Source organism: Dasypus novemcinctus, chromosome 5 (genome assembly GCF_030445035.2).
Source record: "Dasypus novemcinctus isolate mDasNov1 chromosome 5, mDasNov1.1.hap2, whole genome shotgun sequence".
NCBI lineage: Eukaryota > Metazoa > Chordata > Mammalia > Cingulata > Dasypodidae > Dasypus > Dasypus novemcinctus.
Genome location: NC_080677.1, coordinates 10255338 through 10271715, shown reverse-complemented (window position 1 = coordinate 10271715; position 16378 = coordinate 10255338). Strand labels below are relative to the sequence as shown.

Sequence of the window (16378 nt, the reverse complement as noted above, 5' to 3'; positions counted from 1 at the left end):
CTTGCTCACCAGGTTGGTTGTAGGATACCCAAGATGGCCCAGGGTTTCCAGACAGTGCAGTGGAGTTGAGTGGAGGCAGTGAGGCTGGGAACACAGCCCAGGGCTGCAGTGCGGATGGCCTCAGATGGGCCCCCTCCCCGGAGGGTGCAGGACCAGACCCACTGCTCCAGGGGTGGCCTGATGGGTGGGGCATGGTGGCATTGGGCCTCTTGTCTCAGAGCCTTGTCTCTGAGAACTGATTTTATGAACTCACTTTTCACCCGACCCCAACTCTTGCATGAATATTGCTAAGCTACATCACTGCCATCCTGTACCAGGCAGTCGGGTTTCTGGACCCAAATACCCTATGGCCATGAGTTCGGAGAGCTTCAGCGGGGAGAATTCAGAATCCCAGGCAGTAGGGAAGACCTCAGAGCGGGTGTATTTATATCCACAGATATATTTGGGAAGATACAACCTGGCAAAATGGAGAGAAGGATATGGTTGCAAACAGCAACACCAGAGGGGCTCCAGGTGGGCCGAGCCCAGCTGGGGTACAGGTGTGGCTCCCAGGTGAGGTGGAGGCAGCTGCTGGCAGAGGGTGAGACCCAGGCACGACAGAGCATTGGCGGTGGGGCCCTTCCCCCGTGAAAATCCCCTTTTCAACAAATTCCTTTAAATGTGTTCTGTTCCCCTGAAGGAACACAACTTCCAGGTTATAATGAACTGGGTTTTTCACTGATGGCAAAAATGGAGCCTTTTCGCGCAAGCAGATTATCCATAACTCGAGCTTGAGGACAGTTTTGTTTGGCCCTGATGTCTCTGAGGTATTCTAGCCGCGTTACGGTCGCCATGATGAGGACAGCTTTGTAGGGAATACAAATCGGGAGGCAAGTTAACGGAAAGGAGAGGAAGGTCGGCCGGCTCGTCGAGCGATAGGCGGTGGGAGCTCCCTTAGGCCACAAGAGCCCTGAGCAGCAGTTGGGTGCCTGGGGGGCGGGCTGCCCTCCCCGCGGTGCACTGTGGGACCAGGGAGGCGGGGCCGCCCTCCTCGCAGTGCACTGTGGGAAAAAGAAGGCGGGACCGTCCTCGCAGTGCACTGTGGGACAGGGATGGTGGGTGACATTATCCTCGCAGTAGTTGTGGGAAAGGGAAGGCAGAACCCTCATCCTGGCAGTGCGCTGTGGGGCAGGGCAGGGAAGGTGGGGCTCTGTCTTCCTCGCAGTGAGTGTGGAAAAGGGAAGGCAGAGCTGTCATCTTCGCAGTGCATTGTGGGGCCAGGAAGCTGCTCCCCCCCTCCCCCCCACCGCGGTGGACTGGCGGGCCGGACCTCCTCGCAGTGCACTCTGGGAAGAGGAACCTTGGGTTGTCCTCGCAGTGCCCTGTGTGGTGGGGGAGGCAGGGCCGTCCTCGCAGTGAGTGTGGCGAAGCGAGGGCAGCGTCTGCCTTCCGCGCGCCCTCGATTTCTTTGTTGAAACTGCCTTGACTCAGGCCCGGGAGGGAAGGATGGGCTTGGGACACTGCAAGAATCTGGCTGGTCCGTAATTGCGACTCTCAGACCAGCAATTTTACGTTCCCCAGCACTGCCCTCTCAGTGCTCGTAACCTATCCGCATGGTGTTCCAGAAGGAAACATTGGCCATTATGTTCCAGAAGGAACCAGCCAGAGAAAGGAAGCCGAGATAACGGGAGAATCTTGAAAGAGAGACTTTTCGTTTTATTTCATTGTAGTTGCATTTTATGCACCTTTTATGTGGTTTAAAGGCGGGTGTAGACCTCACCTCACCCCCAGCTCCGGGATTTGCTTACAGCGTGCAGCCCCTGCTCCAGGCGGGATCCTGCGGCCTTGACCCCTCCGACCCCTCTCCGGATGCAGACTGAGGGCGCCACCTGGTGTCTGGCTCTGGCATTAAGGACCTCTTAGTGTCGTAGTCCCGATCAGGCCCCGCCCCCCCCCCCCCCCCCCCCCCGCACCTGTACCTGTGAGTTCCTCACGCTTCCTTCGTGCCTCAGACCTGCATCCTGGCCTGCCGTGGCTGTGTCCTTGGGCGGCAGGTGGGGGTCAGCCCACACCCCACACTGGGAAGTGTGGGATGGCTCCAGGAAGGGTCCAGCACCTCACAAAGGGATCCTTCTGTTATCAGATCAGGCGCCCTGCTGAGGCTCATGACCCACCAGTCTCCCGGCCTGGGAGTCCTCCCACCCACACATGCTCCATTTGTGGCCCTCAGTTATCCACCCAGGACAGAGGATCCCACCTGGCACTCTGGCTGTCTCTCACGCTCTTGGCACTTCTTCCCTCCTTTTTCTTGGATCAGGTTGGGTAAGACCACCCATTCCTGATTCATTCCTCCTTGCCCCAGGTGACTGAGCTTTCGGGACTGGACTTGTTTGCAAGTGCTTGGTGCTGCACGAAGGGCCTAAGCACCGCAGGGCTAGGGTAACATGCTGCCACCTCTCCTGGCTCTGACCTTGGGGAGGTGGTTTAACCTCACTACCCGTCTCTTCATCCATCCCGTGTGGGTCATGGTGGGTTTGGTTCAGTGTGCCTGTGGCCCTCAGCATCCACTTTCAGAAAGGTCTGTATTCTAGTGCCCTGTCCTCACTGTTCTCCAGGCATGCTTCTCACCACCTCCTTTCTGGGCCTTCCTGGTGATTGTGTTAGTCAGGGTTCTCCAGGAAAACGGAACTGAGAACTGAGTGGATATATATAAATGTGTATATAAATGTGTGTGTGTGTATATATATATATGTAAACACTAGGAAGTTGATTATAGGCATTGGCTCACACAATCATGGGGATTGGTAAGTCCCAATTCCATAGGGTAGGACGCAAGGTTGAAGCTACAATGAAGGCAATTTTAAATTCCCTGGGGGAAGAGGGTTGCCTGAAATAGAGGCAGAAAGTCTGCTTTCTGACTGCTGAAATCCTTATTTCTTCTGTAAAACCTTGAACTGATTGGATGAGGAAATTCCCCCCATTGCAAGGGTGTTTTCTTTTGTGATTGTAAATGCAATTAACTATAGATGCAGTCAACCGACTATGCATACAAGTTCATCTACCAAATACCCTTACAGTAATGATCAGGCCGGAGCTTGGTTGACTAAACAACTGGATACCACAAACCAGCCACTAACATGTGAAATTGACCATCACCTTGCTGTTCTCCCCTTTTGGGTTTCGGCGATTTGACTCTTCTCAGCCTATAGGGCTTATTTTAAATATTGCTGCTTCCTTGTGGCCCAGCCTCTCCTCTCATCACCTGTGGGAGCGCCTGGATCTTGAACTGTAGTATTTAGCATGCTTTCCTTCTGTTTGAGTTCTTTATCCTGTAACAGGGAGTCTGTGGTTCATTGCAGTGCTTTGCTCATCAATGTAGCCCATTCGATGCCAGCACATTCACGCTGCAAACATTTTGACCTGTCTTTATACGTAGACACAGAAGGCAGGTACAGGAAGGAGAAATACTTGTCCCTGTCCTCAGTAAACTCTGCGACTCATTTTTAATAGTAGGGGGATTGGGAAGTAGCACTGTGGTTTGTTTCTATCTGTCCCATCTTGTACGGTGATGTTGAGGGGGCCTTGGCGGGCGATGTTGGAGTGGGCAGCAGGAATCTCCAGGTATAGACTGCCCAGCTTATAAAGTAGCTCAGAGAGACCTGAAGAGGTGGCCAAGGGATGGAGCAGGATCCACAAAAGGTGACCTGCCATCCTGGTATGTAGAGTTAGCAGTCCCAAAGAAACACTCAGTTAAAGGAGTTTCCAGTGAAGTGGGCAGAAATGGAAACATGTGACCCTACCTTTAGACCTGGAGTGGCCAGCGCACAGGAGCCCAACTCTTTGAGGGCCGTCTAGTAAAGTGTGCTCCAAGCAAGGGGGTGTGTTGTGTGCTGATGCTTGCAGGCCGCAGTCTGCACCTGGAATCCTGCAGAATGGTCACTGACCACCTTTTCCTCCAATGGCGCTTGTCTTGGCATCTTTCCTAGTATTTTCTCATTATTAATATCTATACTATTTATTGGGAATTGCCAGTAATGCAATTGTCAGGGCATGGTTGCTTGGATGATGCTTTATCCATTCATTGCAATATCATGCAGTCATTGAAAAGATGATTCTGAAAACAGCCAGAAGTCATGCTGTGTCATGTTTGTGAAATAAGCTGTATCTAAATTATATCTGCTCCATGATCATGGCATAAAGCAAGCACTGTGTGGAAAGGAAGAAGAAATATACTGGAATTGTGAAGGAGGTGGGATCATGGGTGACTTTCCTTTTCTACTTTCTAAAGTTTGAGTTGCAGAGCTGGTGTAGGTCAGTGGCTGAGTGCCTGCTTCGCATGTACAAGGTCCCCGGTTGAATCCCTGGTACCTTCTGAAAAAAAAGGTTTAAGTTTGGGTAATGTGGTTAAATTAATTTTATTTCTTTAAGGGAGTTTGAGTTTGGTGTCAGCATAAATTGATCATAAGCTGAGCCTGCAGGGGAGGGGTTCAGGGATCACTCACAGCCCTTCTTTGTTCCTGGGTCTTTTATGGAATCTTGAGCCTGATGGCTTGAAACGAGTTGGTGGCTTCGTGGCTCCATGGCCCGTCATCCCTGAGTCTTCTGAGGCCAGTGATGAGACAGCACAGCAGCCAAGAATGGGCTGGGTGTGAGGCTCCCCTCTTGAGCCCCAAAACGAGGGGTGCCTGGCCCATGGGCCAGCCACAGCTAACGAGATCCATTTCATTTATTTCTGGTGGGAGCAGGGCCTGCTCTGGGTATTACCATGCCCAGTTTCTAGGAAAGGCATTGGGGATTGTGATTTGCCCCTGGGGTCATCTGTTTCTAAAGACTATGGGAAAACCTTAGATTCCCAGATGAGCAAGCCTGAGCTTTCCAGATTTGGGCGGTGGCCTGGGTCTGCCTTTTCATTTGATTGTGTCTGTATCTTCCACCCTCCTACTCAGGCCCTGCATATAAAGAGGTTGCGCTGCACGGGGGACCTAATTTCCACTCACCTGAGAAACACACATTTCACAGGAGCTCTAATGTGGCTGGCATAAACCAGTAAAGTAACCCATTTAATTGTAACTAGATCCGAGGAACATATAATAAGGTCCAGGTCAGTCCTTGATTCCTTTGGAACCCTTTCCTTTGGAATTAAATACAAAATGTATACTTAACATATTTAAGTTTTTGTTGAGTTTTACAAAGTTCACCACTTTACAGTTGTCGGTGTAGCAGGGAACTTTATTGTAGTAACTTCTTGCTGCATCTCCTTAAAGTAACTTTTAGAGAAAGAAGAAATGGAAGGTGAACAAAAGGTGAATGGAACCCAAGACGGAATGTCACATTTGGGTCCCCCCGAGTATCTTGAGAAGCCTGCAATGGCTATCAAGAGCAGGCTTTGGTGGCAAACATGCCTGAGCTAGACACTGGGATGCTTTTTGTTTTGGTCTGCTGGGCTGCTAAAAGCAATGTACTAGGAATGAGTTGGCTTTTACAATGTGGATTTATTAGCTTGCAGGCTTACAGTTCTGAGGCTGAGAAAAACGTTCCAATCAAGGCATCATCAGGCAGTGCTTTCTTTCTGAAGACCAGCTGCCGGCCATCCTGAGCTCCTCCATCACATGGCAGAGCACATGGTGGCATCTGCTCAGCTCTCCCTTCTTTTCAGAGTTTCTGGCTTCAATGGCTTTCACACTCTCTTCATCTGAATTTAATTTGCTTATGAAGGACTCCAGTAAGAGGATTAAGACCTACCCTGGGTCATGACTTACTGAAGTAAGCTAATCAAAAAGGTCCATAACTGAAGGAACTGCATCAAAAGGCCCCACTTGCAGTAGATCCCCACCCACAGGAATAGACCAGCTTTAAAAGCATGATTTTTGGGGGATTCTCTCAAAACCACATAACTGTTCCCTGACTTCGAGTCTTTGCCTATCTTCTCTGGGATTCTGTATTCTTATCTGTAAGAAGCATGTGTTTGCAGAAGGGGGAAGGGTACCTTATTGTCAACCCCAAATGGAATTCAAGAGCTGGCTCCTGGTGGTGGGAGGAGGAGCTGTGTTCTGGGTGTACACGCGTGGGTAGAGGGGTCAGCGAAGGCCCTCTGCTTTTTACTGCGAGAGCCTTCATGGGCCCTCTGCGTTCATTGCACAAGTACCGTGATTGTCTGAAGGTGGAAAGGCAGGTGGGGTCACCCCCTGCTTCATTGGGGCTGCCCCCATCTTTCTCTAGTTCGTTTTAATTTTATAAGCAAAGCATCCAGGGAACTGGTGGAATGGACTTTGGGCGCTTGGGTCTGGTGGTCTTCTGTGCCTTCAGCTCTGATGTCCTGGGACCCCGTAGGCTCTGGCTTCAGGATGCTCTTGGAGGTTACCTGTCCTAAATGCAGTGGGCCAGCCATGAGGCATGGGAGTCATGAAGAAGCTCAAGTCATGGGGTGAAAAGAGGGGGCCAGAGCAGGACCACCTCTGGCGTTGACCTCGCAGGTGGTTGCTGTGGCCCCACCCAGGACCCCAGGGCACAAGGCAGTGCACACACTGGGCGCTTCCCTACACAGACTGTGCCTGTGTCCGCTCCGATGTCCCCGTTCCTGCCACAGTGGTGGCAGAACCACAGGAAGAGAGGCCTGACCCCAGGCGCTGGCTTGCCTGGGCATTGCTCAGGCCCACCCATAGGCTGCAGTCCCCCCGGAGGCTGGATGGGCACTCCCCAGCCAAGGCCCGGTGTGCCCACCCCGAGCATGTGTCCAGCTCATCCCAGCAAATCCAGCCCAGCCCTGCCCGAGTGTGGACACCTCTTCAGGCTTCCTTCCCAGTCAGAGGTGGCTCGGCCAGCTGGGGAAGAGTCTCCTGCGGGGTAGTGAGCTGGTGACACAGTGGAATGTGGCCTGGGGGTACTAGCGGGGGGGCTGGCCGAGGATGCCTGGTGGGTGGCTGCGGGCTATGTGTCCCGAAGATGGGCATGTCCGCAGGCCCCTGGGGCTGAGTGTGGCCTGGGTGCCATCTGCCCCTGCGGTGAGAAGACTGTCCTGTCTCCTGTGGGGAGGGGGCCGTCAGCACGGCCAGCGAGTTTCCCACACCGTGGGAAGCAGAAACACCATCAGCTCCTTGTCCATCTGCGAATGCTACCCCCAAAGGCCAAGTCCTGTCTCTGTGGATTCAAGGTGACCTTGGTGTCTGGGCTCAGGTGTGGGGTGGGCGGGCCCTGTCCCCTTTGCTGCCCCCTGTGCACAAGGCCCCATGGGATCGCCCAGGGAGGCACACTTGCTCTACTGAGGCCCCACCCACCGGCCAGGTCCACTGGGGATTTTCATGCCCACAGGGCTTTTACTCCTAATTTTCCATTCCTGGGCGGCTCACTCCCCAACTGGGCCGCACAGTGGGGCTTCCTGAGGGGCTTCGGGAAGGCCCGGCCCTGGCTGGGAGCAGGTGGAGGTGTTGGGTGCCCAGGAGGCCCAGGGGCAGCCCCACTGCCTGTTCATGCCAGCGCCTCCTGCCCCTGGCGGCAGCAACCCCAGGCCGGGCCTTTCTGCGGCAGCCCCCCTGCACGTGCTCCCTGCCTGTGCTCTCCCCAGGCCCACGTCCCGGCTGTCAGAGTGTGCTCACACTCGGGCCCTCCTTGTGGAGGCTCCCAGCTCTCGTGGGTCATAGGGAACCTGGCTTCTGTACTTCCGTACCACCCCCCCTTCGTTCTCCAGGGTGGTTTTAGCACCCTGACCATCCCACGGCACCTAGCGGTTGTTGGACGCCTGCTCTCGCTCCTTGGGGGGTGCCTGGCCTTTTCACTTTCAGGGCAGCTGCCATCTCCCTTCAGGGCTGTCTCCCCCAGCCCCCTTGGTGCTGCATTCCTCAGGGCCTGGTGTGGTCTACCGGCCCACCCCTGCGGCCACCGTCCAGTGCTGCCCCATGTCCTCTCTGGGCGGTGCCAGCTACCGGGTCTTGGTGGAGCTGGCCTGCTGCAGGGGGGCCTCACGAGGGGCTCCATTCCAGCTCCTCACTTCTCTGCCCGCCTCCATGAGGTCACTGGACCTGCAGGCGGCTGCGCAGTGCAGTGGACACGCAGCTGCCCGTGGTACCCAACCCCCACCAGGTGGCAGAGGGCCATGAGCGAATCCCTGCCACACCCACAGGCACACGGGCAGCCTGAGGTCCAGGGCCCCCTCCCCTTGTCCACTCCCTAAGGCACCCCTTCAGTCTCCACTGGCTGGCGGGTGGGGGACTGTCTTGTGCTGCCCTCCCGATGGGTGGCCCCTCACTGGCACACGGCCAGGCAGTGCTGAGTCCCTTTCACTGCCACCAGGCCCTGGTTTCCCACCGTCCTGCTGGCATGGGCAGATCTGAGGGCTGAGTCCCGGCATCAGCACGGCACTGAGCCAGACGGGCCTCTCTGCAGGGCCTGCGGCTCAGCGGTGTCTGTGCTTCTCTGCCTTGGGGTCCCCGTGGCCTGGAACTGCGTTTGGATGCAGCCGTGGGTGCTGTTTGCCGTGCTATGGCTGCTCGTCTGAGCCTGGGCCATTGGTGGCACATGGTGTGAGGTTTCTGTGGCCGTGGCAATGTCTTGGGAGCCGAGACCCACCATGTTTGTGGGTTCTCTGGACCAGCGACTGCCGGCTCCTCACCCACTCCCATTACCACTTCAAGGATGGTTTCTAGAAGCATCACGGCAGACCCAGGACGGGGAGAGTCACACTGTTCTCTCCCCATGGCGTGGACATGTCCGTTTGTCTGTATAGCGCTCATGTTGCACACACACCTCACAGACTCTGAGGACGGGGGGTGCCCAATAGCTGCCTGGTGATGTAGGGGTGCTGGGCCCTGTGGGACAAGCACCCAGCTCATGCGGAGCTGGAATCACAGTGGACGGATGGACGGACAGATATGGGTGGGTGGAGGGACAGATGGCTGGGTGAGAACAGGAGCCTGTTTCTATGAACTTGCCCTCCAGCTGGGAAAATCCTTACCCTGGTAGGGGGCGATGCTGGGCAAAATGCTTTCTTTTTCTATTTTTTTATTTGCTGGCAAAGGGCAGGTGGGCTTGTTCCACGGTGGTTGGAAACGTCCCCTTCACTCACGGCCTTGTGGCTGTGGGAAGGGGGGCTCAGGCACAGCTCTCTGATTTTGTGCCTGCAACCGGTCTGTCCAGGGACTTCCCAGGTGGCCTGGGAGCCTGCCCTGGATGTGGGGTGGGCAACAGACCCGGAACGTGGTAAATGAGCAAATTACATGGGCGGCTGGAGGCTGGTAACTGCCGTGGAGAAAAGAGGTAAAAGGCAGAAAGCACCGCATAAGGGCCACCCCTTAAGGCCGCTTTCGGGTCTGTGTACCTGCTCAACCTAGGTGTCAGGGCAAGCTGCCTCAGAAGGTGGTGTGTTAGTCTGTCAGAGGGGGGTGATGTAAAGTACCAGGACTCTGTGGGCTTTTATAGAGGGTGTTCCTGTGGGATAGAGGTCCAACTCAAGGTACCTTAAGAGGGACTTCCTCCCCCCAAGGCAGCGGCTGCATGTCCGCGAGGGTGCAGCCTTCTTCTCCCTCTCGAGAGGGTCCCAGCTTCCTCCCTTCTCAGCTGCAGGCCGGGGTGAGGCTCGTCTCTCTCCCGGGGCTCAGCTGCCCTGGTCTCCCCCCTAGGTCAGCTGTGGCCCATCAGGCGACCTCTCTTCCTGGGGCCGTGTCTCTGGAGCGCTCTCTCCTCCTGCGCACCTGCGAGGCTGTGTCCACTTCTGTGCGAGTCTGTTCTATCAGCCCCGGGGGCTGGGCCGCGACGCCGAGTCACATTGTAACTTAGTGACTGGATCGAAGCCCTAATTGTCACGTAATTTAATAGACATCTCCGCTGAATCTAATGCAGTCAAAGGGTTATCATGCCAGAGGAACAGACCAGTTTACAAACAACTTGTATCACTTTTTGAAATCACCAGTAATATCAAGCGGCCGCAGATGGCACTGGGCAAAGCTTCTGTACACCCCGTGGGGTCTGGGAGCAGAGTTCCTAGCCAGGAGCAGCAGTGCCGAGCCCCGAGCAGAGCCACCAGTGGGGCAGGAGCTGAGGTCCTGGGAGAGGTGGGCAGAGCAGGGAGAGGGGAGAGGGCCTGGTGGGCCTCGAGCCCTCAGAGGGGCCCGGGGCCAGCGGTCTAGCCCAGATAGGTGCACCCTGGCCACTCCAGCTCCCGGGGGTGGGGCAGGAGGACAGAGGAGGAGAGTCTGGGCAGCAGCGGTGGCTCCCCCAGGCCTCGGCGTCTCTGAAGGCAGAGCCCAGGGGGCTTCTCAGCAATGGAGACGAGAAGGTTCCAGATGCCCAAGTGGCTTCTGTGGAGCTGGCTTCAGCAGAGAGCTCGTTGGGAGCGGGCCAGGCATCCCTCCTCTTCCTGGCAGTGACCTTGATGAGACCCCCAGGCATCCTCATGGGGATTGGAGAGGACACAGCGAGTTAACCCACGAGGAGCCCCTGGGGTCCCCTGCCCTAAGCTGCGCGGCCAAGTGCCTGTTGGAGGTGGTAGCCAGGAGGTGGGGGGCTGAGCCGGAGCAGGCGGGATGGTGGGTGTAAGGTGTCAGCACGCGCTGGCGTGACCTCCCGGGATTCCGTGCAAGTCCAGCCTAAGAACAGGGCCAAGGGTCCACGGGGCATCTGGGGTCAGGAGCTCTGAGGGGGCTGTAGACCACAGAGACCCCACTCAAACCCCATCGCTGAAGGCCGCCAGGAGACACGACTATGCAGGAAGTCGTGTCCTCAGGCACTGGAAGGGATGGGACAGGGCGGCAGAGGGAGGAGGGCAGGGAATGAAAATGGGGTGTCATGGGCAGGCGGGTTCCGGGAGTGGAGGACGATGTCTCAGGGCACCGGCACTGCTCAGCCAGCTCTCTGCTCACGCTAGGAGCCTGCTCTTGGGGGCAGCCCTCGGGGCCATATCTCTGGCCAGCAAGCGAGGCCAGCCCTCTCAGCAGCTCTTTGGCCACCTCTCTGGTCACCTCTTTGGCCAGCTCTTGGGGGCTACCTCTTTAGCCAGCACTAGAGGTCTTGGGACCAGCCTTTGGGCCACCTCTCTGGCCAGCTTGCAGGTCCAGCTCTTGGGGACAGCCCTCAGAGCCAGCTCTCGGGGCAGCTCTTGAGCTACCTCTAGGGCCAGCAGACCAGAAGCTCAGCTGGGGGGGCTGGGTTGGCGGAGGGTCTGTGCTCCCGCCCACCACTGACCCTCCTCCCTGCTCTTCCCACCAGCTCCCCCTCCATGCTCCCTGTCTGCTCTCTCCATCCCCATCCTGATCTTGGGGTGCCTGCCTCTGCCCCTCCTGAACAAAGAACGCTGTAACCCCTTCTCACCCGGGGGCGCCTGCTCTAGGCCATGCTTGCAGCCCAGTGCCCCGGCCCCACTCTGTCTCCAGTGAGAGCCCCTGGTGGGTGGGGGTGAGTGGGGCTGTGGGGGCTTGGGGGTGCAGCACACAGCAGCCCATGCCATCATGCCAGCAGCCCCCCTGCCCCCTCTCAGATGTGCATGGGGCACGTGGAGGCTCGAGGTGGTTTTGCGTGCAGAGAACCTGCCTCCGGAGGGCCTGCCTGTCTGCTCAGCCCTGGTGGAGGGCTGGGCCTCGGGGGTATTTGCAGCCCACAGCAGTTTAGCTGGTGCAGCTCAACCCTAGTGGGACACTGGGGTCCTCAGTGCCTCTGTGGGGAGGTGCACCCAAACAGAGTAAGGGGAGGGATGGCCTTATGAGGGGCTGACGAGATGGGGCCGTGTGCGTGGTCAGTGTTGAAATGCAGCCCTTCTTTCCTTCCTTCCTTCCTTCCCTCCCTCCCTCCCCTTGGCTAACCCTCAACCCACTGCTCAGCCTGAGGCTCTGCAGATCCCTCTGCACCCTGCCCCCACCCCTGGCTCATGCTGTTAGTCCCCCGGCACCCCTGGCCTTCACACCCACCCTGCCCCTGCCCCTACCCCCTGCCCCTGCCTCTCCCCCTGGCTCGCCCTGTTAGCTCTCGGGCACCCTGGCCTTCATCTGTGCCCTGAGACGGCTGTGTTGGCTGGCTGGCCTCGGCAGGTCTCGTCCCCCGAGCCGGGCCCTGCCTAGGGATGGCACGGTTACAAGTGCTGTTGGGGTGCCCACCCAGGCTGAGGGTGCCCGGGGAGCAAACGGGCCCAAGCCAAGGTCACAGGTCCCTGGGATGCAGGGAAGCTTCCCAGGCGCATCATGGCTGCACCTCCTGGCGGGTGGGAGCCCTGGGAGGGTGGGGGAGGACGGGTGTGCTGCGTGAAGGAGGCTCGAGGCAGGCCGTGCGCCCTCCACAAGGCAGAGCCTCCGTCGCTGGGGGGCTGTCAGGCTCCACACGGAACGCCCTGCTCAGCTCCCCTCTGCAGCCCGGGCCTCCACTGCTGCCCTGGAGCTTGGGGGTCCTGAGACATGTGGCAGGCAGTGGACAGTGGCCTTCCTGGGCTCAGGAGCCGCCTGCCAGCTGGCCAGAGCTCCTGAAGGAACAGGACCGAGCGTGGGGTGTTGGACATGGTCAGGGCTCCCTGTGGGCATGTGGGGACCTGGGGGCTCTGTGCGCTTCAGACGGCCCAAAGCCCCCGGGCTCCCGTGCCTCTGCCGAGAAGAGAAGTGTGTCCTCGCGGTGCCCTGCCATCCCTGGATTCCCTCCCTAGCGCTGTGCAGGCATTTCCCTGAGCCCCGGGCGCACCCAGGTCCTGCTGGCCGGTGGCAGCCCGTCCCTCCTTGTGAACCCGTCTTCAGCGCTCCTCGAGACCCTTCGGGAACGCCTGTCTCCAGTGCTCCTGAGAGGGTCAGGCCGAAGGCAGGTTGGAGTTCAGAGGCACTGCCCTGCCACGGGAGGGTGCCACGGTGGCCAGCGCCAACCTCCAGCCTCAGCCCTGCCGGTCCGGTCGAGGGGAGCCCGCCGAGGTGGGGGAAGCGTAGGGACAGCGACACGGGGACGGTGGTCAGGATGCCTGGCCGCACTTTCCAACTGGTCTCGAGGACGGGCCGTCTGCTCTGCTCTGGCTCCGTTGCTACGTCCCGCAGGATGTTGGAAAGGGTGGGCGAGGGTGAGAGTGCACAGGGGAAGGGAAGGGGGCCCAGAGGCCCCTGATGGAGTGCCCGCAGCAGGAGGGGCACGGCACGACGCGCACTTTCCCCGGGCCTGGCGCATGGGGAGCCCCCCTGCTGTCCTGCCCGCGGCGCAGCGGGAGCTCGAGCGTCCTGCGTGCCCATGCCTTCCTGGCTGCGTGGGCCCATCAAGGGCCAGGCCGCTCTTTACCCGTCCCGGTCTGCATTGCCCGCTGCTCCCAGCATCCCGGTGCCGGCCAGGGTCCCCAGTCCCTCCCCAGGGCACCTCTGCCGCCCTGTCACGGCGGCCCCTTCCTCACCCAATCCCTTGGCTCCCAGCTTCCCCCAAATTGATGCTTCCCTGCATGCCACTTGTTTTTGTTTTCCTTTTCACTTTTGGGTGTTGCTTCCATGCCCAGAGGACGAGGGGCTGAGTCCCCGAGGCTCAATGAGGCTGTGTCCCGTGCGAGTGTCCGTATGACTGATGTGTGTGGCTCTGCTTGGGAGGCATGTTCTGGGGAATCCATGGAGGAGCAGGGAGGAGTGGAGCCTGCAGGATTCCTGCGGCCTGGGAGGCCCGGGAGGCCTGGAGTGGATGGGGGAGGCCTGGGGTGGATGGGGGAGGCCTGGGGTGCTTGGAGTGGCCTGGGGAGGCCTAGAGAGCCTGTGGGAGCCCAGGAGGCCTGGGGAGACCTGGGGGAGGCTTCGGGGAGCTGGGGAGGCCTGGAGAGCCTGGGGAGGCCTGGGGAGGGCCCAGGAAGGCCCAGGGGGAGCCTGGGAAGGGCCGGGGAGGCCCGGGGAGTCCAGGGAGGCCTGCGGGAGCCTGGGGAGGCCTGGGGAGGCCTGGGTGGCTTGGGGAAGTCTGTGGTGGCCTGGGGAGCCCTGGGGAAATGCCAGTTGAATCCGACATATGTACTCTCCCTAGTTTTACAGCTGCTAACCCTCTGCACAGCACGTGATAAGACCCGCAGGAGCAGCCCCTGAGCCTGCCCTCTCCCCTGCCTTGCAGCTGGCAGCCAACGCCCTGCTGTTCATCAGCGTGAACGTGTACGGCGCCTTCGTGAGGATCCTGACGGAGCGTGCGCAGAGGACGGCTTTCCTGCGGGCCCGCGCCTGCATCGAGGACAGGCTGAGGCTGGAGGACGAGAACGAGAAGCAGGTCAGCCCCACACTGCCCTCCTGGGGCCGGCTCTCGGGGCCCATGGGGCGTCCGGCCCTGCCTGGCCCACTTTGCCTCACTCGGGCCAGCCCTGCACTGGTACCAGGTGGGGGGCTCCCAGCTCCTTGGGGTTGCCGAACTGGGGCAGCCGTGGAGGCAGGGAGCAGCCCCCAAGCCTCGGGAGGGGCGAGAACGGCCTGCGTCAGGGCCTCCCCCAGGCAAGGACTTGGTCCTAGCCAAGCCTCTGTTACCTACTGCTAAGGGGCCACTGTGGGGGCATTTGCCGAGATACCCCCAAGACTTGTAGCAGCGAATGGACCTGGAAGAAGGCCGTGCCGCTGTTTGCTAGCCCTGGCATGAGGCCAACCAGAGAAGGCTCCAGCTAGGGGACAAGCGAGTGGGTCGGCACTGTGGGCTCACGGTGGGCACTAAGAGGCCTGGCTGCCATGTGGGGGCTGGAGCACTTCCACGGTGTCCAGGAGGGCACGGCCGTGTCCAGGTGGAGGGGGAGCGGGAGTGCAGCATCAGGGAAGACGGCAGCAGCCCCCCATGCTGTGGGGCTGAGGCCCCCACATGCCGTTCCCCTCTGCCAACAAGGGTGTGTGGCCCACCTCCCACCCTAAAGAGGAAGCGGGTAGTGGTGGAGGAAATGTGGACTGCAGGGAAGTAGGGCCTGGGTCTCTGCTTCCCACCCCAGCTGGCCACCTCAGGGGACCCTGGGCTCTGGGAGCTGTTCCCTCATCCGCCACGGGGCCTCCAAGGAAAGGCCTCTAGAAGAGAATCCAGAACCTCCTCCCAACCTAAGCCCTTGGTTCTAGCAAAGGTTCACTTTTTAGGCTTGTTGTTCCCAGGGGGAGCCGTGGATGGGGCCTGTTCCTAGACCCCACTGTTGTAAATGGGTGGTCTATAAATGTGAACAAGGTGTCTGTATTTTTCATTTATAGATGGTGTAGTGGTAAGTAATGTGTACAGTAAAAGTGGGGTAGAGTTTAGAAGTAGATCATCTATACATATATTTAGACTGCGTGTGGGGGGTTATGTGTGTCAAGACCGTTTCTGTGTATGTGGGTGTGTGCATTAAGTGTGTGTACATGCATAGCTGGGTGTGCATAGATGTGTACATTACATGTGTGGATATGCACACCTGTACACGTGTGTGTGGGGGCATGCTCATGCGTGATGTATGGTGTATGTGGATAGATGTATGTGCATGCCTGATCATGTGAGTGTGTCTGCATGTTTGTGGATATGCTGTGTACCTGCGTGTGGGTATACATAGGTCTGTGTGTCTCAGGGGTTTTCATGTGTGTGTGTGTTGTCAAAACAGTGACAACTCCAGACTTAGGTAAGGAGAGAATTATTTTGAGAGGATTGTTGGAGGGGGGCAGAGGGTTAGCCACAAAGGACTCTTCTCCTTTAGAGAGGAGTGAAGGAGGTCTGGGGAAGGTGGGATGAAAGGGTAGTGTGGCCAGACAGTCTGCTCTCAGGACGGACTCCGGAGAGGGTGGGCCAGAGCGCAGGAGAGAAGCTTAACCAGGCCTGCTCAATGAGCGTATTGTTCCAATTTACCAGTGGGCACAAGCAGCGTAGATCGTTTAGGAGGCAGAGAAGGGGAGGTGGAAAGTCTGGCTTTGACCTTGTCGTAGGCACACAAGGGGCACCTGTTAGTCTTATTTAAGCCTGATATGGAAGGGGAGTTCTCTGTAGTAAGCTGTTCCTGGAACATAAAAGCTGGGGGTTTGCTTTAACAGTGACTGTTTTCCAGATCACCCGGGCCTGGTGAAGTTCAGCATTGCTGATACAAACGTCTGTGTATGTGTGGGAGTCTCTGGGCGTATGTGCATGTGCATAAATATGGCGTGTACATGTGTGTGCAGACGTATTTCTGCATGTACGTGGATGTGTGAATGAGTGTGCCTATGTGCATATAAATATGGCACGTGTGAGTGTGTGTCTCTGTGTACATATGTACACTGTGTATGTGTTTACATCGGTGTGGGCCTGTGAGTCTGGGCGTATGACTATGTGTATGTGTCTCCTGTGTGCATATGTGTATCAATGTTGGATCTTCTGAGCTCTGCCCTGAGCCTTCTTTTCCTAAACCAGGCTTCCTGAACACTGATCAAGCTGGTTATTTGGTATCTTCTGATAGGCTCTTGGTTTCATTTTTGTTCCTCCAGGCAAGCCCAGAAGTGAGCCTTTGGAAGCCCTTTTCTGCCTTCAGTGC

At 57.9% G+C, this 16378-nt stretch overlaps 1 protein-coding gene across 1 annotated transcript in view; it reads left to right on the top strand.

Moving 5' to 3' along the window:
* ADCY1 (adenylate cyclase 1) overlaps positions 1 to 16378 on the top strand; it is a 207670-nt gene that overhangs the window by 28142 nt on the left and 163150 nt on the right. Inside the window, exon 2 of the mRNA XM_058296659.1 lies at positions 14002 to 14151. Coding sequence (XP_058152642.1) covers positions 14002 to 14151 — 150 coding nt within the window. The remainder of the gene's footprint in view (positions 1 to 14001; positions 14152 to 16378) is intronic.